We start from the raw sequence: 24213 nt of genomic DNA, 5'->3' as shown, positions 1-24213 counted from the left end.
TTATTTACCACATTTATTAAAAACAGCTTTGAATTTGAAAGCAAGTCCCTTACTGTTGACATTTGAAAATACAAGAACGGACTCCAGAACCATTTGGTGTCAGCAAGAGAACTGTAAAGAGAATTGTAAATGAAAGTGTCAGACCTGTAGGAAAAGTAGAAAAAAAGTTGCTTTCGTGTCACCTGGAAAGCATCAAAATCACAAGGAACCTGTAACACAAATGGATGGTTTTAACAATCATGTTTTAAAGTGCTCCATGTGAGTGATGAATGCCCGACATCACAAAAAAGGGTTACAGGTATGCAGGAGAAAACTAGCTTCAATGGTAAGTTCTTCAACAATGTAAATAATTTTTAGAGACATTGGTTACTGATATGTTAGGAAGAGAGTTTTTAATTCAAATAATTGACATAGGTGCAGCATGAACTACATCCTGTATAAAAATTCATGAGACAAGAGAAGAAGGTAGTTAAACAGTGTGTTACCTTGATGAAACATGAGTTAATTAGTCATTCCATGAAGGTCTGCTGAAAAATGAGTGATGGTACTGGCGGTTTTAAAGTTCTTATAGGTATAGGTTCTCAGATAAATATTCTGCATGCTGACTCCTCTTCTGGTTTTGTTTCTGAGATAAACTTGTATTTACGTGTAAGAAAAACAGCAGTGACTACCATTCGGAAACAAATGCTGTCAGTTTTGTGATGTGATTTACAATTCTGGTCATACCTTGCTTCGAAGTCGACACTGCAGTTATAACTCAATTGTTACAGAGAAAACACCAAGTATAAACACCAGAAAAGTGGATATTTTTACCTAGCTTAAAAATAAAAATATTAAGTATAGTAAAATCAGACTCGTGCCGATCTCCTGCAGTTCGTTAATTAATACAAGTCACCTGACAGAACGTGACTTCCTGGCACGTGAATGGGGTTACACAGTTTTGCATTTACCCACGTGTCACTGACAGTTTAGCCCTATTGAATAAATGTGGGCAAAGGATAAGGGTATGTGGGAGGTGGGGAAAAAAGGAGAGAGAGAGAGAGAGAGAATTGCCTTTTGGTATGTGAAATGAAGGCTGATTCGTAACACAGTCAATGCTGACTACATGGTGATTGAATAGCTTTCACACCCAAAATCTTGTGAATTGTTTTGTGTACTATAAGAGTGGGTATGTGAGAATGTCGCAAACTCAGCCCCTACTTTTACATTGCAGCAGAACTCTCATCTTGAATAGTATTTCATTTGGAGCAAATCTAACTACTGTGAATTACTGTTAGTACCTACTCAACTAGCACAGAGGTACATTAAAATTTCCTGAAACAGTATGGTTTGGTCCAACCATGTTTCTTGATGATGGATGACCTCATGCAGGGACACTCATTAACAATTTGTTGAAAGATTTGTTGTGGTCTTCAGTCCTGAGACTGGTTTGATGTAGCTCTCCATGCTACTCTATCCTGTGCAAGCTGCTTCATCTCCCAGTACATACTGCAGCCTACATCCTTCTGAATCTGCTTAGTGTATTCATCTCTTGGTCTCCGTCTACGAATTTTACCCTCCATGCTGCCCTCCAATACTAAATTGGTGATCCCTTGATGTCTCAGAACATGTCCTACCAACCGATCCCTACTTCTAGTCAAGTTGTGCCACAAACTCCTCTTTCCCCCAATTCTATTCAGTACCTCCTCATTAGTTATGTGATCTACCCATCTAATCTTCAGCATTCTTCTGTAGCACCACATTTCGAAAGCTTCTATTCTTTTCTTGTCCAAACTATTTATCGTCCATGTTTCACTTCCATACATGGCTACACTCCATACAAGTACTTTCAGAAACGACTTCCTGACACTTAAATCTATACTCTATGCTATGGGAGGGAAATCCTATCTACAACCCTGTGTCCCCCAACCATCTCCACCCCATTACCATGTGAATCTCTTTTCGTCGTTGATCCCACTGATCTATAAACCAACATCCCCCTTACCTATTGCCTTGTCATATTTGAACACTACCTTTCCCAGCATCCTGCCACCTAAAACACACTACATTTTTCTTTATACACCTGACAAACTACATCCTTACCCGTAACTACTTCATCTATCTCAACCTCTTTATGGGCTATCTAGAGGAGACTGTCCTAGCCATTGAAGATTCTAACTCCCTTGTCCATTACAGGTTCATTCGTGAACTCTTCACAACCTGGACCGAGTGACAAGATAATGCAGTCTCTTTCCACTTCAACTTCAACACTTTTCTTCCATCTGCCTCCACTGTCTGCCCATTATGCCACCTTTCTGGACATACCTCCACATCTTCCACTAAAAATCAATGGTCCCTCCGTTTTGATAGTAGCCATCTCATCCACATTAATATGTGTGTCTCATATGTGAAGGTCTTACTATGGTCTTCAGAGGCAAGTATTAACCCCCCACCCAAATCCTCTCTCAGAAACAAATCTCATGTGCAAAAGTGATACGTGCCCCTAATCCTACTACTGCATGAATCAGCTGCAAAGGAGCACACCCCATCCCTTAAACTCAATATCACCCGGTCTGGAACAACATTACCACATAATTCACCAGAGTTTCAACTATTGTACTTGTAAATGATGGACATGGTACCCACAGGCCTTCCCACTTCCCCCAAAGTGGTATTGTTGTGGCTACCCAGTCTATAAAGTATCATGATCCATCCTGAGTAGTACATCATTTTGAGCAAATCTGACTATTGTGAATTATTTTTAGTGCCTACTCAACTAGCACAGAAAAGTCCATTAAAGTTTCCTGAAACACTTGTTAACATTTTGTTGAAAGACTGTGGGAGAGAAATCCTACCTACAACAATGTGCTGTCCGTATATATCCTCCAGACCTTAACTTTTTCTGCAACTGGAGAAACTAATGCTCCAACATTATTTTGTGGTACCAGGAAAGGCCTGTTGTCATCAATCACACACTGTCTGCATCCTAGATGAAAATGAACTCCTAAGGGAATAGGATAACTTCCCTTATAAAAGAACCCAAATCGCTTCCTTCATCGTCTCTCAACCATTACTACTTGGATCACTTTTCATTGTTGTTGATCCCACCGACCTATACACCAACCTACTCCAGCATCTTTTCACATATGTCATAACTCCTCTAAGACCCAGCTGCAAGACATGTCCTCTGCAGCCATCCAACACATCAGATTTCAGTCAGATCACAGGCATATCCTATCCTTATCAGAAGCAAAGTCACCTGTAGAAAGCATTCATATCATACTACAGCTCTGCTCTAACTTCTATCACAATCTCTTATGTGAGTGTGACAAGAAATCAGCAGCCCACTTGAGTGAATGGCTACTGCCAAATTGTGACCAAGAGCAGAATTGAGCACCAAGTGGCAGAATATGCAGCTGAACACAACTTGCTTGACTTCAGTGGCTGCTTCGCTAACGTGATTACTCCTCCAAATATAATCATCTCCAAACTACTTAGTTGGAAATTGTCTTCACAATACATTCTTCAGTCCCACAATCCACCTGGCCTCAGTCTCCACCAGTCCCTTTCCAACATCCACCTCCAACTGCATTCATGCCCCTTTGTTCCTTCCCCACACTTCATCCACGTCACTCAGTCTTCGCTCAAACCCTTCTCTGTTGCACTTCTGACTGGAGCACTGGGTCTATTCGCTATTGTAAGAAAATGAAACAACTGCAGCCATCCTTATGATGTCATTTATTGTGTGGCTACGTTTCGTCACTGCAGTGCACCATCTTCTGGCCTTAGTTGATGCTGAAGGGGTTAACATCATCCATATACACTATGCATCAGTGGCCAACATAACCAGTGTACGCAGACTACCTGTAACTATGATGTTGTCTTTTCAATCATCAACTGTCAATTCATTGTTGACAGTTGATGGTTGAAGAGACAACATCACACTTGCAGGTACTCTGTGTACACCAGTTATGTTGGTGCATCGTGCATACATATGGTGTTAACCCCTTCAGCATCAACTGAGGCCTGAAGATGGTGCATTGAAGCACTGAAACTGTTAGCCACTCAATAAATGGCAGCATAAGGATGTCTCTAGGTGTTGCATTTTCTTACAATACTTCTCTGTTGTCCCCCACTTCTGTATTCTATGTCCCTCTCACAGGCCTCTCCTTACATCATTGTGCACTGTACACAACTTCCAATGCCTGTGCCAGCACATGCTCACCAGCACTATTCTGTACATTATCCATCTCTCCCTCCCATCTGTCAACCATTCTGCCCTCCAGTCCTCTCTTGCATTCTCCACTTCATTTCTTCCATCACTCGCTCCACCAGGTACAACCTCTCACTCTAGGTGAATTGTAGTGCTGGCGCAATGAAGTTGGCTGCGACACTGTGTATTTGGTAGAGCCAGGTCTCTCTCTCTCTCTCTCTCTCTCTCTCTCTCTCTCTCTCTCTCTCTCTCTCTTTCTGTTTGTGTGTGCATGCATTTTCAGTACTAGTTAGCTGTGAAGGAGGACATCATCCAAAAACTTACTTTCAGTCTTGTTTATGTGCCTATCGAAAGGTCAGGCCTCGACTACACAATGATTTTTTATCTTTATTGCTTGTATGCTTTTATTCCAACTAGTATGTTCCACATTATTTTTATGGAGACATTTAAAGACATCACCTTCGACATGGCTCCAGATAATACAAGTTATTTTTGTTGTTATGTTGACAGCACTTTTGTCATCTGAACACGGGGCATGAAAAACTGGGAGAATTCTTAAAACACCTGAATGGTATTCCTGACCACATCAAGTTTACTACGGAAGTAGAAGTAGGAGGTGCATTGCTCTTTCTTGATGTACTTGTTTGCTGGGAAACTTATGAGCACCTCAGCCACAGTATCTACATGAAAACTACACACATGGATCAGTACCTGGACACTTGCAGCCACCATCATCTGGCACAGAAATGTAGCATTCTGACCACCCTCATGCAACATGCTAAAGTTGTCTCATAATGCCTAAAACCTGTCACTAGAACTAAGCCACCTCAGAAGATTCTTCTGGAAAAATGGATAGTCACTGCCAGGTATCACAGAGCATTTCTGGTGAGACGCACAGTGAAAACGCCACCAAAGAAGTGACCAAGAAACTTGCGTTATTGCTTTTCTGTAGCACATTATTGGGAGTTGTTACCTTTCTATGACACAGTGTTGGGAAAGATTAACCAACTCCTGAAGACACACATTATTCCATCAGTGTTAAGGTCCTCCCACCCAAAAAAATCCCTGTGAAGGATGAGTTAGGGTTCCGAACACCTGGAATGTGCAAGATACCGTCTCAATGTGGCTGCTACTACATTGGGCAAACAGTGCACACTGTGGAGCAACGCTGGACGGAACATGAGAGGTGCTTTTACGCTATCCTGAAAAATCAGACTGGCAGAACACACTTTAGAAAATTGACAGCACATTATGTTTGATGAAAAATCTGTCATTATGATGACCCACAGATTTTGGGGTATCTTTATGAAAAAAGCTATAGAAATAAAAATATTTGGAAACACATCAGTGAGCTAGGCAGTTCACAGGTCAGTACACACTGCGACCTGCTCATAGCATGGTTGTAGTAGGCGTGACAGACGTGCGACGAGAACATTACCATGTTCGGCAGGCACAAGTGATGTCACAGCCAGCAGTGCGACTATTAATGATGAGGCCATGGTGACATGGTAGTCATTTACTCTTTGACAGTGGACGGGAAGAGATTTACCTAAAGCTCGTGGAATTTTAACCACCTTATGCGTCTGGAAATCTGAGAATATTTTGTTAGTTTACATTGTTCATCAAGGGGCAGGAATCTGCTTTTGTTCCCTAAATGGATTTTTGCACTTGTGAACCACTACTCCTTTTACCAGTTACCAGCTCTTTACAGTGCATTCCTTACATAGGACCCTGATCCCATTCCTCATCTCAAATGACTTACACCTTACGCTTTGCTGTGGCAGGTGCAATGTGTTTTTAATTGCTTCTGTTCACCAGTAGACAAATAATTCCAGCTCCTGCAGTGTAAATAACAATGGCTATCATTCCAGACCACACTTCAAAAGAGTCCTCTCTGAATAGAAATACAGTCACTGTCAGTAATTGTAATACTGTCTATTGGAAGACAGAATATAGCTCAAAAAGTCATGTCTGTCATGTAAACTTAAGACAGTAAACTTTGTTTGCAGTACTAGATCTTCCAGTGTTCTGTCACTGCCCTGTTGTAATACTAAGTAATGATTCTATATGATGATTATGTTGCAGGTTGTAACATTTAAGGCTACATCGCCACAGAGGACTGAGCGCAAGGACAAAGTTACAATAGCTGAGCAGAATTTCGGCTCAGTAGCAGGTGGTGGCTCCAACACTTGGTGTGAACAAATCACAATCCCACCATTACCACCATCTAATCTTAACAACTGTAATATCATTGACCTGGAATATGATTTAAGAGTAAGTTGTCTTGTTCCTTATGTAAAATTTATTGTGCATGACGTCTGAAAATAAAATATGAGACTATTTTACTAGGTTATTATGCAGTGTAAATTACAAATGCAGTTTGCTTTTATAGACTGTCCCATTGAGAAATTTCACAGCCTTGTAACAGGCAGTCCATTCTACATAACACTTCTGGTGTTCTAGAATTGAAATTTTTCTCAACTGGCTTGTTGTTCAGAAATTGTCTTTTCAGGTTCTTTATGAGTTTCAGCAGGAGAAGGAAATCACATGGAATATTTGATTAATATTGAGGACTAAGGAACACAAGAACATTCATAATCATTCATTAAACAAGAACAAAGTGTGACAGGATGAACTTTTTTGGCACAGGAAGTGTTTGTGTATGATGCTTGATCTGTTACAAGTGACACTATATTGAGACCCGTCAAATACTCCTCAGTAAAAATGCTGGTTTATCGTTTCATCTTGAGTCACACCTTATTAATGGATAATCAGTGTGTGGTTGCATACTATTTTTTTTTTTTTTTTTTGGCTCATTCTCACATGTTTCAACTGTGGCCAGATTGAAGTACATCACTAAGCTTTGGTGCTTTGTTACTGGATCGTATTTGTAAACCTCACTAGTAATTGTGTGTCATCTTCAATCAGACCAAAAATATTGAGACAGGCCCTCACGTTACCTTTTTGTTCTTGAGAAAGATTTTTCAAAGTTCTCTCTGAGTGCACTTCCCTGAACAGGTATGGATTTATTAAAATCTTATGAGTGATGGCAAAGATGCACCCATGGTCTAGGGGTAGCTTCTTTGACTAACAATCAAAATGTCCTCGGTCCCAGTTTCAAACCACACCACTGCTTGAATTTTGAATAAAAGTTATCAGCGACAGTGACTAAAGACTTCTGGCATAAGAAGTTGCCCCCATTCTGCCAGCAACCTGGTCAAAGAGGGTGGAAATGGACAGTGGGTCAGGCTACTCTCTTGCCCTTGGGGTGATAAACTGCCCCTAAAAGGCAGAAGAATCAGCAGTGATCAATGGCATGAGGATGCAGAGGGCTATGGAAACCACTGCATTAAAGACACATATTGTGTATCTGCAGGATAAAAAAAAGTGCCTTGATGATCTCTCCACTGGCAGAAGATTTCAGGCTAGCCCACCATTTGGATCTCCAGGAGGGGACTGCCAAGGGGAAGACGCCCATGAGAAAAAGATTGAATAACCAATGAAAATGTAACAGTCTACAAGTTGTGGCTAGGAATGTCAGAGGTTCAAATGTAGTAGGGAAATTAGAAAATCTGAAAAGGGAAATGCTAAGGTCAATCGAGGTATACTTGGACTCAATGATGTGAAATGGAAAGAAGATAGGGATTTCTGGTCAGATGAGTATTGGTAATATCAACAGCAACAGAAAATGGTATAATGGGGGTAGGATTCATTGTTAATAGGAAGGTAGGGCAAAGACAGAGTTGCTGTGAACAGTTCAGTAGTAGGATTGTTCTCATCATATTTGGTGGCATCACATCATATTCAGTGGCATTCTGGCTCAAGATGCTGGAGTTGGCGGTCATGTGTGCTTGAGGTGCGCTTGCTTGCATGTATGAATTGTGTGTGTCTCTCTTTTACGGATGAAGTCAGTGGCCGAAAGCTTTTTGTAAGTGTCTTTTAACTGTGCCTGACTGCAACTTAATGTTTCTTCTTTACGGTAAGTAGCAATCTGTCTTTTCTTATATTGTTGTAATTCATAAATACTTTCATTAAATTCTTTGTTATGTAAGGATAAAAATGAAATTGTTTGTCAGGTGTTTGATATTATATTGAAGTGCAGGATAGTTTGAAATAAGAATGATCAATTTATCATTTTTTTTTTATATGTTGAGCATTAAATTAACTTTGCAGATAATGTCTGATATCAACTGTGAAGCAACAGTCATTTGCAGGCCTACTGCATGAACACTGTTGGAGGTCTGTGTGCAGTGTCTGATTTTCTTTACTTTTCCTTTCTTTCTTTTTTTTAAATTTATGGTTTTAAATCAGAGTTATACATATTATTAACAATCGTTATTCATGCTTTGTATATTGAAATATGTGATGTCAGTGGTTACTTTATGTATTCGTTAATCCTTCTTCTTTAAAAAAATCTGTGCATTGTGTGTTTTGTCACTTTAAGTATATAACTTTTGTTCGTAAATGAGGTTTCAACTATTGCTATTATGAAGGCCACCTCATGATCGTTAGTTGGATGGATATGACATGGGCTACCATTCCTGACAAAATATGCTGCACTTGATATAGCAGTCCATTAACTGTGAGGAATTGACTAGTCTTGACATCAGATAAAAGCTGCATGCTCCTTTTTTCAGTACTTGATACTTGCAGCTCTAGCTGAAAAATATGTGACATACACCTAACCTAAATTTGAAAATTGACAGTCTCTAAACTGTCTCATTCCATGCCATTTAAATATGCATTAATGCCATTTAAATATGCATTCAAATAATCCATGGAACGTGCAACTAGTCCTTTGGAATGAGATTTTCACTCTGCAGCGGAGTGTGCGCTGATTTGAAACTTCCTGGCAGATTAAAACTGTGTGCCCGACCGAGACTCGAACTCGCGACCTTTGCCTTTCGCGGGCAAGTGCTCTACCAACTGAGCTACCGAAGCACGACTCACGCCCGGTACTCACAGCTTTACTTCTGCCAGTACCTCGTCTCCTACCTTCCAAACTTTACAGAAGCTCTCCTGCGAACCTTGCAGAACTAGCACTCCTGAAAGAAAGGATATTGCGGAGACATGGCTTAGCCACAGCCTGGGAGATGTTTCCAGAATGAGAATTCACTCTGCAGCGGAGTGTGCGCTGATATGAAACTTCCTGGCAGATTAAAACTGTGTGCCCGACCGAGACTCGAACTCGGGACCTTTGCCTTTCGCGGGCAAGTGCTCTACCAACTGAGCTACCGAAGCACGACTCACGCCTGGTACTCACACCTTTACTTCTGCCAGTACCTCGTCTCCTACCTTCCAAACTTTACAGAAGCTCTCCTGCGAACCTTGCAGAACTAGCGCTCCTGAAAGAAAGGATATTGCGGAGACATGGCTTAGCCACAGCCTGGGGGATGTTTCCAGAATGAGATTTTCACTCTGCAGCGGAGTGTGCACTGATATGAAACTTCGCAGGAGAGCTTCTGTAAAGTTTGGAAGGTAGGAGACGAGGTACTGGCAGAAGTAAAGCTGTGAGTACCGGGCGTGAGTCGTGCTTCGGTAGCTCAGTTGGTAGAGCACTTGCCAGCGAAAGGCAAAGGTCCCGAGTTTGAGTCTCGGTCAGGCACACAGTTTTAATCTGCCAGGAAGTTTCAACTAGTCTTTTGTTTTGTCTTCATGTATACATACATTCCTGGTTGTATACTTCCCTTTTCCGAAGGAACCAATTTACTGAATTTTAGTTAAGATTACTTTTTCTTAATTTTACAGGTTGAATGCAAAGTGGCGGGATTCTATCATAGAAACTTGACAGTAAAGACACCTATCATACTTGGAAGCATCCCACTGGCATCCTACCAGTCACCTGTTCCATTGCAGAAACCAGATAGTGAGAACAATGGAGCAATCATTCCAGATGGCCCACCCACTGACCCGAGTGGTGACCACCATCCACAGTATGGACCTGCTGGTCACCAATCCCCAGGAGGGTTTGCACAACCACAGTGGGGCCCTGCACCTCCAGGTGAGTATTTGTTAGTGGTTTGATGCTATGTGGATCATAATTGTGATCTCTCTCATGATGAGGAATGTGTCATTTAACATTATGATACACTTTGCCAGTGAAGATTATGGCAATTTGCTTCACATGATTATTTCAAGCCTCTCCTTTTTTTAGGTTCATCTAGGAGGAATTTTTAAGTGAATGTGATTCCAATTTGTGTTTGAAGTTAATTGTATTATTTCTAGATTCTTTTTATCTCCTAGTAATTGGGGAAAGATTTTTATGGCTGAATACCTCACTCCTTCATGGCACACTAAAGCTGAGTGATGGACAGTGATCGATGTTACATGCTATGAACTTAATTGCTATGAATACATATTATTAATTAACAGAATGCCAGAACAAACACCGTAATCAACTTTTTCTGTTGTTTGTTTGAGTGTGTGCGGTGAGAGTTCCAAGTGCATAGATTTGGAGAGCACACATTATGAAAATCTTAACTCTGTTACATGAAGAAATTCATGTTACCACCATATGGCGTTTTTAGTAAATAATGCTTTATTAAAGACTAGTTTTGATACAAGTTCCATTTTCAAGTCTACAAAAAAATACGTTATAATAAATATCTTGGCAGGATAAGTCGAACATTTGCCCTGCAACAGGCAAATCTTAGACCTTTTAATATGTGTCATTACATATGATTTGATGTGGAGAATATGTGACAGTGGTACAGATGATTCTGATGTAAACTTTCTTTACCGAAAGAACTGCTACCTCAATACGTCATCTTCTGTGTTAATCTAGCCCTCTGATAAGGAGAGGTCCTCATGGGTGGGATCAAGTTTTTTAACCATCTGTATGATAATGTACATTAGAGTGCCTGGTATCTCACCCTGTAGCCATTCACCATGGTAGGCCCTCGCTTGTGAATAAAAAAAATTCATATTTTTGAGTTACGTGCTAGAGCTTTAAAATTGATAGGTGTTCATAAAGTGGTGCTATTATGTAGGAGTTATCGTGTTAGCCTGCCATGCAGGAGATTGCGGGTTTGAACCTTGTCAGGTACTTCAATTTTTTTATTTATAAATAGTTATCAAAATTACTTTAATCATAATTTGTATTTAGTGAACTGGTTTAAATGTAATTTTTTAAAATTTGTATCCCTTTGTCACATCATCTTGATCACTTTTATTATTTTTGATTTAATTTTTTTCTGTCCACTCATCTTAGATTTTCATCCATATTATTGCTGTCATTATTTCAGTTCCTCATTTTGCACATTTATTTGTAATCCATTCTTTCGTTTAAAAGTTTATCTTGTGTTACTTTGTCCAAAATGCAACAGGAATCTGTGTTTTAGTGTTCATATGACAATTACCACCCAAAAAGATGCACGTGTTGTACGTAACGAAAAATACATATTTGATGACGCCAATGCACAGCCAATATAAATAAATTATTTTGTCTTTTGTTTTTTAACCTACAAATTGGCATTTTTAAATCTATAAATATTGTGATAGATAAACAAAAATAATTAAAATCAAATGCATAAGGATTCCAAATGAAAACAGTATGACAAAAATGGGTCTGAGCACTATGGGACTTAACATCTATGGTCATCAGTCCGAAAACAGTATGATAAGGAGAAAAAATAAGTGCAAATGAAAAAGGTAACACAGCAATTAAAATGACTTGCAAATAATTAGAAATTTAATGTCACTGTGTGTCGACAAATTACTCGCAAACCAGGGCACACCAGGGTGAATGGCTGCAGGGTTGCTACCTTGGACCCTAACCTGTATGGTTGCTTCACGTAATAATGTACATAGAAAAGTAAATGTTGACACTAGTGTGTGAAATGACACGATGTTTTATTGAAATCAAAGAAGCGCATAAAATGATCAACAGATTGCAGTTCATGTGATACAAAAACAATAATTAAAATAACAATTTTTTAGCAAAAATGATGTTCTTGATAATAAGTGCTCAACATGTTGGCCATCATTCATCAACAATCCCTGCAGTCGAGCGACAGTGTTGTGAACAACACTGTATAGCATATCAGTAGATATGGTGATAGATTGCATCAGATGTTGTCTTTTAGCATCTCTAATGAGGTCAGACAACTTCCAGCTTCAGGTAACCCCACAACTGATAATTGCCTAGATTGAGGTCTGGGATGTGTGAGGCCAGGCATGATGGAAATTGTGGCTCAGCACACAATCCTCACCAAACTATGTGTGCCAGGTATCTTTCACACTTGTAGTAATATGGAGTGGAGTTCCATCCTCCATAAAAGCCGTACCTTCCAACAAGTGTTTATCAGCCAGGCTTTGGATGATGTGATTTTGTACCTGTGTGCTAACAGTCTGAAAAGTAGCACCCCACATTTCCTTGAACAAATGAATTCTATCATGATTGATGTGGTAAATTTACCCCAACACAATGACTTTCTCATCATTCAGTGGAGTGTTCTGCAACAGTTCTAAGATTTTCAGTAGCCCAAATTCTTTAGTTGTGGGTGTTGACGGATCCTGGGATTGTGGAATGGGCTTTGTCTGTCTACAACATGTTAGACAACCTTTTTTTGTAGTGCCCACATTGCAAATGCTGTCTGTGTTACAAGATCAGTGGCTAACAATTCATAATGACACTGGATTGTGTACAGATAGCATTGGAGAGTACTCCCTAATGTGTGGAATGGTGGTGCAATGTGCGACTTCATGAGTGCTACCTCACCATGTGGAGATCAACCCGCTGAAGTCTGCATTTCATCTTCGACTGTCCGAGCAGCAGTAGCACTTGTGTCTGGTTGTCCAAGTCAACATTCCACACTTTCTGGTGCATCTGACTCCCTCCCTCATTACAGCACATTCTCTCACTACAGCTCATTTGATACACAATTCTCATGCAACGTGTTGCTTCCCAGATCCATATGTTGGCCAATTTTTGCACTGTTTTGCGGTTCTGGAAGATGCCATGTCATTTCAGGCACGTGTGTTAAATTTTTCCCCTCTGCCTACATTATTCTGTGAATTCATCCATTTTCAAATATTAATGGACTTTTGGGTCAGTGTGGAAATATATGTAGGTTGCTGGCTACTTTGCAGAAGTGAAGCTTTCTGCCCCTCAGATAGAAAACTATATGAGAATAGATCACTGCTTGCCAAATATAAGAGGCAGTGATCAAGTGCATAGAAAAGGACTATAACATCTGAGCTGCAGCACAGACTTTAATGAAGATTAGTTAGAATTTGGCAGGACATGTGGACATAGTTGATGGACCAAGGAAGTTGTTTTCTAGATTGAAATAGTTACGAGAAGTCCAAGATGGCGATGTAAGCATAGGGTTGGTTGATGACGTTAGAAAACATACAAGGACAATATGGCTGTGTACAGCTCACGACTGTAATGCTTGGAAAAGTGTAGAGGAGGCCTTTATCCAGCATTAGCTGTCAAATGATTTGCTGCTGCAGATTGCAATTATGATCCATTCAGTAAGTCTTTTATGTGTCAGGAATGTTATCTTAGCTGTGAAACTGGCTAAATTGAAACTGTTTGCTCTCCAGGTCCTGCAGTGTCTCCTGGAGGACAACCTCAGAATCCACAGTGGGGCCCTGGCCCAAATGTCAGCCCATCTGCACCACTCCCTACTGGGGGTGCTGGTGCTTGGGTTCCTCCAACTGGGCCCCCTCAACCAGGACCACCTGCTGCCCCTGGTGGAGCTCTGTACCCTACACTGCGTGAGTAGCTTCCAGTATTATATCCACAGTGTTCTGGCATCTGCAAGAATATAGAAAAGTTGCAAATCAAATAACAGTATGCATTGGGATAGATTGCTACTCACCACAGGGAGGAGGTATTGGGAGGTACTGAACACCAGAAAATCACATGTAATAGTAGAGTGTTAGATTTTTAGTTATCAGACAAAGTCTTTCATCATACTGCATGCACCCCCCCCCCCCCCCCCCACACACACACACACACACCTCTATGTGGTGAGTAGCACTCTCTCATAATTAACACTGTTATTTCATCTGGGGTCTTCCATTATTTGTTTCAAATGAAAGTTAAAACAATAGTGTGCATCCTTAACTGCTGCCTATTTATTAAAATAAAATGTTGACATTCATGTTTGATTTTTACTGTCAATAAATATGGACACATACACTTCTTTAAAAAGTTCTTTTTAACTGGAAAAATAAAAAGCTGTTTGGCTTGTTGTGACATGACCACTACAAAATATAAATTTTTTGGTTATATAAATGTTAGTGAACTCTGTGATGCTGCCCATGGGTCTCACTTCTTTAATGAAACAATCCCTGAAGGATGGAACTGAGGGTGGGATACTGCTCTTGTGTTATAAACATATGACATTCTTTAATAAAGCATCAAGGTGGTAAGAGTCTCTCTGTTTGTGATGCAGTGAAAAGAGGATGACATTTGATGTGATTGTGGACAAGCTTTATAGACAGATTTCTGCAATAGACATACCAAATTTTCAGTTGATGTACTTGAATTCTCAGGCACATCAGCTGGTGGGACAGGATGCCCTGAAATTGAAGATCTGAAATAAAATAAAATCAGTAAATTTCAGTCTGAGGAGTTAATTAAGTAAGACAACATAAAATTATGCTCATGTCCCTCAAAACTGTTATCTTTTCCAATGGCTTATCTGTTTTTTTTAAGTTGATGATCTAAACTTCAGCATATGTGACTTCATTTGTCACGACACGAACTGTTGATTTATTCTCTTTATTGTGTAAAATAAATTTGTTCAAGCAAAGGACAAAGGGTTTATACATTAAATTGTAATGGAAATTTGGTGGAGAGTCAAAAATAGACAAATCTTTATGGAAATAATGTTCAGCATTTCTCCTTGCGTCTGTTGCCTTAATTGTCTTTAGTATCCAGATGAATGATTATTTATTGGTCTCTTATCTTCTGCTGCACAATTTTTGATTTTTATTTACATGATAGATTGTCATCCACTGAAAGATTTGTAACTGCATGTTGATACAATAAATTTACAAGTCAAACATGTATTAAAGAAAACTGAGAAGTCTGCTTTAGGTTTTCAGTATACATATTCTTCTAGGAACAGTCAATAGAAGTGATAACTAATCTAATGCAGTGCATTTCATATGATAACCCAGCCAACAAATAGGTAGAATAGCAACTGCTTATTTTCTGAATCAGTAGAGAATCTACAATATGTAAGAGTTTGGTAGGAATTCAACAGGCAAGATGGAACAGTGGTAACAGTGCTGGGTTGTCCCGAAGAAATGGGCCCAAATTGTCATCTGGTATTCTTATTTTTATTTACTGCAGTTTTCCTAATCACTCCAGAGGAATGCCACCATAAATCATTCAGGGAGATCATAGTCAATTTCCTATCATATCTTTGTCCAGCGATGATATAATGCTTGTCACATTGGCCTAATTTTGAAATTTTTTTTTTTATCCAGCTCCAGAGTAATTTTTTTCTTACACTTCTCCTAGTCTTCAGTTTGGAGCAATTTTTCTCTAACACTTACTTGCCTAACCTGTATTATCCTTGTCTTTCCTTTGATAAAGAAACTGTCTGTATTTTTGAAAGCTGGCGATTTCATAGTTTATTTTTTTAATATCTTTGCCCTAGGTGCTGTGAGTCATAATTATACATTTGTCTTCTTTACTCATTGTCCACAATGTGATTTTGCTTGAAAATTAAACTGTTGTCTTTTCATTACTTTCTTCAACGCGTCTTTTAATTTCTTTAGCAACTATATTAATATTCTAACTTTTTTTGTTTCATGTACTTTTAAGGGATACAATTTCAGTGAACTCTCATATTTCTGTTCAGATATACCCATTTATTATGGTTGCCATAAGTTAATGACCGTGATGTATATCAGTGTGAATTGTGCAACCCATCTTCATCTGCTTGTTGGTGAGCAGTGAAGCTGTAAATTGTGTATCTATTTCTCAGCAAAGACATAATTCAAAGAACCTTAATGCAAATCATTGTGTCTTGAATGCAGTTAACTGCCTGAACTCCAGTTTTACTCTTCTTGGCATCAAAAGCTTCCACTGCAAACTGCTTAGCTAGAATCACAACTTCATAGAAACTGAGAGTATCTGATTTTTCAGTACTTCATTCATTTGTTTTTGTAATATGTCATCTGAGAATGCACAGTAATTTTACTATCAAAAAGTTTAGTACGTAACAAAACAAATAAAATCACAAATCAACTTAAATCTTTTACTACATTTTTTACATAGTCACCAACTTTCTCAATACATTTTTGCCATTGTGGTCACAGTTTCAACATGCCCTGTTTGTAGAAGTCCATGTGATTGGAGTGTAGCCATCTTCAGACTGCTTATCTCACTTCTGCATCTATCACAAAGCATTGGAGGGCCAGAAATTTCTTCATGGGACCAAACAGATGAAAGTCCGACGATGCAAGGTCCGGACTGTGTGGTGAATGCTATATTACCTCCCACCAAAGTTTGGTGATTTCCTCATGAACAGAAGCAACATGGGGGTGAGCATTGTCATGAAGTTTCACACCGTTAGCAGTAATATTCTGGCATTCGTCACGAAAGGACAACACAACCAAAGTTTTAATATAGGCTGCAGCATTCACAATGGTTCCACATTCAGCAAGTCCACCAGTAACACACCATGCAGATCTCACAATACTATCCCAAGCACTTTCCTAGCAAGTTGAGTAATTCAGAATTTTTTTCGTAATGTGGAACCAGCATGATCCCATTCCACACAGACCTGCTTGGTTTTGTGCACACAACTCATCACTAGTAACGATTCCTTTCAGAAACATGATGTAACACATTAAGTGAACCAGACTTGTCATTCACTGGCCCTTGTGGTTGTCAGTCAGGCTCTTAGGCAACCAGCGAACACTTACTTTACGAAATTTCAGTGTGTCATGAACAATATCGTACACCGCACCATAGGAAATCTTGAATTACTAAGATAAGAGTCACAATTGCCCACGCCAGTTATTCAAAATTGCTGTCTCAATGGCTCTGACATTCTGTGGGGTTGCAGCTGTTACCGGCCGCCCAGAATGTGGCGAATCAGTAAATTTCATACAGTCCTCTTGGAAGAATGTACACTATCTGGAGACATTGTTACAGTCCATACAGTCGGTACTCCACATGCCACACATGTCCTTGTGAATTTCACTCAGTTTATGCCCTTCGGCCCACAAATACTGAACTACACATCGCTGTTCTTCACAAGTTGATGACAGTAACATGCATACCATTTTTGTTTTGTAGTTCAGGGTTCTTTTGATAGAACTGCACACAAAAACAAAATACCCTCTGTAGCGCAAACTTCAAACTACATTGTCATCAAATTTCAGCATTCCAACTGCAATACCAGGGAAGAAAAAAATTTTAGTGCATTGCTTTCTGATCTTCCCTCATACTTCCTGAAAATCACCGGAGTAGCAACTGAAATCTGTTTTCTACAATGTTCATTAAGTCATGCATATGAAGATTGAAAAAGCTCCATGTTATAAATAACATTTGTAAATGGTGAATTGCTGTCTTGTCAAAAATACACTACAAGAACCACGACTGTAGTAAAGTTGTGAGGTATGTAGTTTACTACAGCAACCAGCGCAAGTATGGTTTTCAAAAGTTTATTGGTTCAAACTGTTATTGGTTTCAGGTTTACTGCAAATCCATCCACAGATGGATCGTACAGATTTTTTTGCTTTCCTTCTGGGGCCTCATTTTGTAGTCATTATTAGTTTTGTGTGGTAGTGTAGATTCCTGTGTGACAGATTCTTCATATATTTGTGTTATACATTTTAAAGTTGACAGATTGTGGCATGTGTGCCATGTGTAGCAGGAATGATAATTTGTAGTTAGGCAGTTTTGGACTATTCCTCTCTTCCTTAAGAATTTTTTAAAAATGTTTATTGGTATGCTAGCAGCTTCCCATGTTTACCACAAAGCTAACAAGTTTTTATTTTCAATACAGCACAACCCATGTTTGCTGAGGGGACTTTTGGTGGTGCAAAAAATATTCGAGATGCATCTGACAACCAGTACACGCAAGGATCTCAGGAGTTCACTCCACGTTATCCAGTGTACAACTTTCAGCCACCTCAGCAATGATTTTAAAGAGGAAGAACATTTTTTTTTTACAATAATTTGTATTGCTCTGAATGTGATACACTAACATAGCTAACATCTTTTGTCTAACATGCAGTACCATACTCTTGTAAATGGCACAAATGTTTTCATTTTTTATCGTCTGGTTGTTGGGACAAGCTTTTTATAATCTGACGTAACTTCATAAACATCAGTGAAAACTCTTATACCAGGAATCTCAGATTTTTATTTGCTTTGAATACTAACTTAACAGATTTACTGCTTTTTATTTCTTTTACATGTGTACAGAATGAATTTTTAATTATTAACAGCTTTGTAGAAGCTAAAAGTGTGCATACTGTTTTTTTTATACAAGCATAGTCAAGACTGTTCACATATTTGTATACAAATTACTTTTAAGACTTTCTTTCAAGCTAGGAAATTGTTTTATAAATGTTGCAAAGACCAAATATGAAAGAATATGATGATACACGAATGTGAAACTGTTAAAGTAAGGTACCATATAACTTCATCAATATTTCATCAAGCAAAGTAAATAAATAGTTATTAAACTGAGGAACTTTACCCTTAAGCCTTACCCTCAGGTTATCATGTAACCCTATTTGTTTTTTGCTGCTGTTCTGTCATTTCCTTTTCTGGTATACTATGTAAAATATTCCATTTCACACTTACGGCAGCATCAAAAAACTTTTCATTTACTTATGTAGATCTGCTGTTACAACTGTTTGTCTGTTCTAGTACATATATTAGATGTCAAATTGATGCATCATACTCACAGGCAAAATTTAATTGAAATTAATCTGCTTCTCTCAGATCCATGTTACAAGTAATAATGAAAACTGGGCAGAGAAAATATAGTATATGTTGCATCTTATCCCTCTTGACACCAATGAATAGTTTCGTGATGTGTGTGTGTATGTTGTTTGCAAGTTATAGTTTCTTACAGAGAAATAGTCATCATGTTAGAAATGGTTAGTTTATCTTATGTTATTGCTACTTAATTTTATCTTTTAAATATGTAGTGAGAGAAATTTGAAGAAGCGTGTGCCCATAAATACCACACTTACAGCAACTACAATATTTTTTCATGTGTGGCTTACAGAGTACTAATTGAACCTGATATTTCACAAGCTTTTGTTAATATTATTAGTTATTTATTATTTGGGAGAAAAACCTTGTAACTTAAGCCACAAATTAAAATTATTGTATGCTAATGCTCCTTCCTGTAACTAATACTTCAACCTCCCTTAATATTCCTTTTCCATTTTTTTAAATGTGGAGATCAGCCTTCCTCAATTATTTTTGTCAAGCCAGCATCACAATAAATCTCTCTCTGCTTCTTTCTCCTCTTTCATGGCCTTCCATTTTCATTTTATCTTTTTCATAGTTTCATACATTCTGCTCAGTTTCATACATTCTGCTCATCAACTGTTTGAGCCAATAAAAAACTTTAATATTGTCAGTGATACCATGTTTCAAACACATTTTTTATGCTCACTAACCATGCTAGTTTTTCCATGAAAGTAGGACGAACAAGAGAGGAGTAAGTTTTTTCTGGCAGCTATACCGTTACGCCAATCTTCTGAGTCTGATAATCACCACTTTACTGTGAAAGCTCTCTACAGTGTAGTTCTTTCTGCTTTCTTGCATACTACTAGCTATCTGTTGGCAGATATTTTTAACTGAGCAGATGAATGTTTGAGGAGGGCCTCTATACAGCCTTCCTTCCAGTCTGTGTTAAGTGAACCTCATGAATCTTCCAGTTATTTGACCATGATGCTGATAAAGATGAAATAGTCCTTGAACATACATATCCTTATGTATAATACTTTGTATACATGTGTGCACCTAAACTTTTGTTTCCATATACTAAATAACAGATCTGACCCTTATTCTGATTTTATACTCATTCATTTCAGTGAGTGCGAATATGTTTATAAGCACAAACTTCGTATAGGGCATTCCACAAACATCAATGAAAAGTAAGTTGCAGAATCCCCACTATGCAGCAAAACCAAAGCAAATAAGTTCTCATTGTGAACAAAATTCTAGACATGCACAGTTTATTGTTTTGTAATGTGTTTATTGCTTGTTATGTAGAAATGTAGTAAGGGTTTTGCTAAGCAGATGTACCTAAATTATCAAACATATTTTGAGAAAATTTTACAAGATATGACAGCTTATAACATGTCCATAATTTGGCATGTTTTATTATGAAAATAACTGAATGTTCCTACATTTATCAAGAAAATTAACAAATATCTTGCAGGATTCATTAGATCTGAAATGGCTTGCATAATTTAATTTTTGTTATATGTAGAGCATTTAAAATATTATAAATGACTGAAAATGAAATAACTGACTGATGAAAATACTCTGATTTCTCACTGTGATCTTATATTAGTTGCTTCTTTTATTCAGAAATAATTTGTGATGAATGAATCTGAAACTGGAAGAAAAAATATTTATTTTTGACTGAAAGATCATAGTCTATATTCTTATGTTATAGATTTTGCTCATTATTTGTCCATTTGTTTTTTAATAAATTCAGTGTATTTCACCATACTGGTAAAAAATGTTAATAATTATTCAAATTTTAACTTCATGGTCCATTATTGTTATACCTTTTAATAGTCATAAATACAAAAGCTCGTGTTTTAACTCTGCTCAGAGAATTATGTTTTTAGTGACAAAATGATATATAACAAATATTATGAGATGGAATTTCTGACCAGTAAGATGCACTAAAATTTTTAGTACTGCATATAGATACACACAAAAATACAAAAAATTATCCCATCTTTTGGAACTATTGGTTCCTTACTCAGGTAGGGAAGAGGTACGGAGGGACAGGAGTTGAATGTTAGAAAGGAATGATAGGTTCTCAGACCCCAGGATGAGTGTGACCTGCCAGTTGTGAGGACAAGGGAGACAAAGATGTGTCTACCGGCTGTACTAAAATTTTTTATCTCCTGAAAATAGGAACTGGCCAGCAATTCTGCCTCATAATTTTATAGCTTTCACAAGTGAACTCTCCTTTTAATACATGTAATGTATGTTGGTAATCATAATATATTTTATGACCTGTTATGATGGATCCACGATCCACTTGTCTCGTGTGTAGCAAGCAAGCTGTACTGGCACTAACGAATTTTTCTGCTTCATACATATCTGTTTTTATAACTTAGCAATAATTTTGTGCATTAATAAGATTTATAGGTTTAAGATTTACTCAGCCTTTAAATGCATACTAACAAAGCATTTACCATGTTTTTCAACAGTTAACCGAGACTTGAGCACAGATATTTTTTTAGATTTTTGTGACTGATCTGTATAACTTGACATTTTTAGAGTTTGTCATTATCTTGTCACTGGTGACATGTTATCTGCTTTAGCTTGGTACTAACTAGTAGCTTGTGTTACTTTAGAATGGTTGAATTTGTGTGTGGAGTGTTGTTCCCACACATAATTGTTTTATATTGCTTTTCACCATTTGTTTGCATCACTTATATTTTGATATGTAATATGACTGTTCAACTGGTCAGAAATATATGTATACTTCTGTTATTTGTCATTATCTAATTTTTATTGATGCAGGACTCTGCTCTGGAATTACCAAAGCAGGATACATAATAACATGGGTTATAAATGGGCAAGGACACAACTTTGGTGCTATTAGTTCCTGTTTTGTATGTTAGCCGTGTAATGTGAAGAACCTGTGGTAATAAGCACAAATTTTGCAAGAATATGGAAATTAAGGCTGTAGTTATTCTTGATCCAAGGATACACTTTTATGCCACAGCAAATCCATGCCCACTATTCACGCTTTTGAAGTCTGTGGGTTTGGATACTAAGCTTTTATGAGAATAACAAGACTCTGGTGAACATTTTGCAGCTATATGTTAAATGTGACCTTAAAGAAATAAAATGCAAATTTCCAAAGCATCTTATGAGTATAGCCTTCTTAAATTAATGTTTTTTCCATTTCTTTGACACAACAGTGCAAACCTTAGTCAGGGTGCGTATATCATTCAAAAACAAAAAAAGTGTTTTACTTGAAGTAATTTAAAACTGTGTTGCTTCACTGAATTTAATTGCTGTTGCAAAGAACTGTAATATTAATTTGAATTACTTTGTGCTTTGCTGATGAGAGAAGGTTGATAGCAATACAATATAGGTATATATAATAAAGCTAAGTATAAGGCGCTAGTGGCTCGAAGGTTGGATCAGTGAAAGGACTTTGAGAGGAGAGAATAGATGTATAAAGATGCCAAGGAGGATAAATAAATCATTTAAAATTCTTGATAAAATTATACTCGGTATGCTTCCAGAATGAAATTTTCACTCAGTACCGGGGTGTGTGCTGATATGAAACTTCCTGGCGGATTAAAACTGTGCTGGACCGAGACTCGAACTCAGGACCTTTGCCCTTTGCTGGCAGGTGCTCTAGCACTGAGCTACCCAAGCACAACTCACGACCTGTCCTCACAGATTACTGGCGAAATTAAGGTTATGAGGACATGTTGTGAGTTATGCTTGGGTTGTTCAGTGCTAGAGCACGTGCCCGCAAACATTAAAGGTCTTGAGTTTGAGTCTCAATCTGGCACACAGTTGTAATCTGTCAGCAAGTTTTATACAGAATATAGTTAAAAAAAGCAGCAGAGAAATACAGGTAGTATGTAAATTCCAGAGTTGCTCTGTCAATCTGATTACATATTAACATATGCGATCAGAATCAGGAAACGTAATAATTCATCTTACACAAATAATTTGCAGGCTTCTATGTATTTCACAATAAGGATAATTTATGCAGTTATTTGTGGCACCTTCCCATGTTCCACTTGGAACCAGAGCATGAAAAAAATGATGAACTTTTTTATATATTACTCTTGCAATTTGGGGATATTAATGCTGAAGGCTGTAGTGACAGGCAAAAACTCACATGAGATATCCTCGTCAAAATTGTAGTGTGTTGTAGCAAGTGTAAATTTACTTCTGGAGGAAGCCACGTGGATACTACAACACAAACAAAATATTAGATCACTTTGTTATTATTTGACCAATATAAAACACTTATCTCGGAAACAATCCATATCCACAGGAATGTCATATACCTGTTTCTGTCAATGAATTGTATAACTGTTTTCACTTGATACAGTGCAGAATGACAGTCTCATTTAAAGGTACACTTGACTATAAATTTTGATATTCGGTCTGACTAATAGTCCGTTAGGTCACAACTGGATCAGATAAGTGAAGACGATGCGGATGTAGTAAGCGATGATTACCGAGTGGATGAGTAGACTGCTTTGTGATGTAAGTAGTCTTCCAGCAGCAGTGGCATGTGGAACTTCATGAGGGTGTGTGTATGCTAATGTCTCTTTCATTGCTGCATCGGGCAGTGATTGTCCTTACTTACGGTTCCATCATGAGGTACCAACTTTGACATGGAACATCATTCTTCAGATGACACCACATTCCTCCTCCCCAAACCTCTGCACTGTTATTGTGTAAGATGTATCATGTGACAACAATGGGGCAGGCCTGAATTAGGATATAGGTGAGGAGACAGAGAGTGAAACGATGGCCAATGGCAGCTCCCTGTCCACACCCCAGTATGCACCTTGTGAACGACAGGGAACACCGGCTGAAAAACTGGCCACAGGATGCACACCTCCTTCCAGTGATACGGACGCTGTGACCAGGTTGACTGCAAGCGGAATTCTAGGGACATTGTGACGGTCGTCTGGGGGTGGCACCTCCATGAACATCAGTTGAGGTTGCAAGACCGGCAGCAGCGGTGGTGGTGCAACGTCAGTCTGCATCAGCACCACTCTGGATGGCGCCAATCGTGACAGGCAGAGAGGTGAAAATGACTGCTGTTGTAGATTCCAGTGGTGACTGT

The 24213-nt window shown here is 38.3% G+C and overlaps 1 protein-coding gene across 1 annotated transcript in view; it reads left to right on the top strand.

The window, feature by feature from the left end:
* The window catches only part of LOC124804814 (arrestin domain-containing protein 17), a 55453-nt gene extending 33200 nt beyond the window's left edge, over window positions 1–22253 (top strand). The window contains exons 5-8 of the mRNA XM_047265153.1: window positions 6278–6466; window positions 9941–10193; window positions 13742–13915; window positions 18175–22253. Coding sequence (XP_047121109.1) covers window positions 6278–6466; window positions 9941–10193; window positions 13742–13915; window positions 18175–18311 — 753 coding nt within the window. The 3' untranslated portion in view covers window positions 18312–22253. The remainder of the gene's footprint in view (window positions 1–6277; window positions 6467–9940; window positions 10194–13741; window positions 13916–18174) is intronic.
* Window positions 22254–24213: the final 1960 nt, after the last annotated feature.

This window comes from Schistocerca piceifrons, chromosome 7, assembly GCF_021461385.2.
Source record: "Schistocerca piceifrons isolate TAMUIC-IGC-003096 chromosome 7, iqSchPice1.1, whole genome shotgun sequence".
Classification (NCBI taxonomy): Eukaryota; Metazoa; Arthropoda; class Insecta; order Orthoptera; family Acrididae; genus Schistocerca; species Schistocerca piceifrons.
The sequence above is the reverse complement of the archived record's forward strand: the minus strand, read 5'-3'. Positions and strand labels throughout refer to the sequence as shown.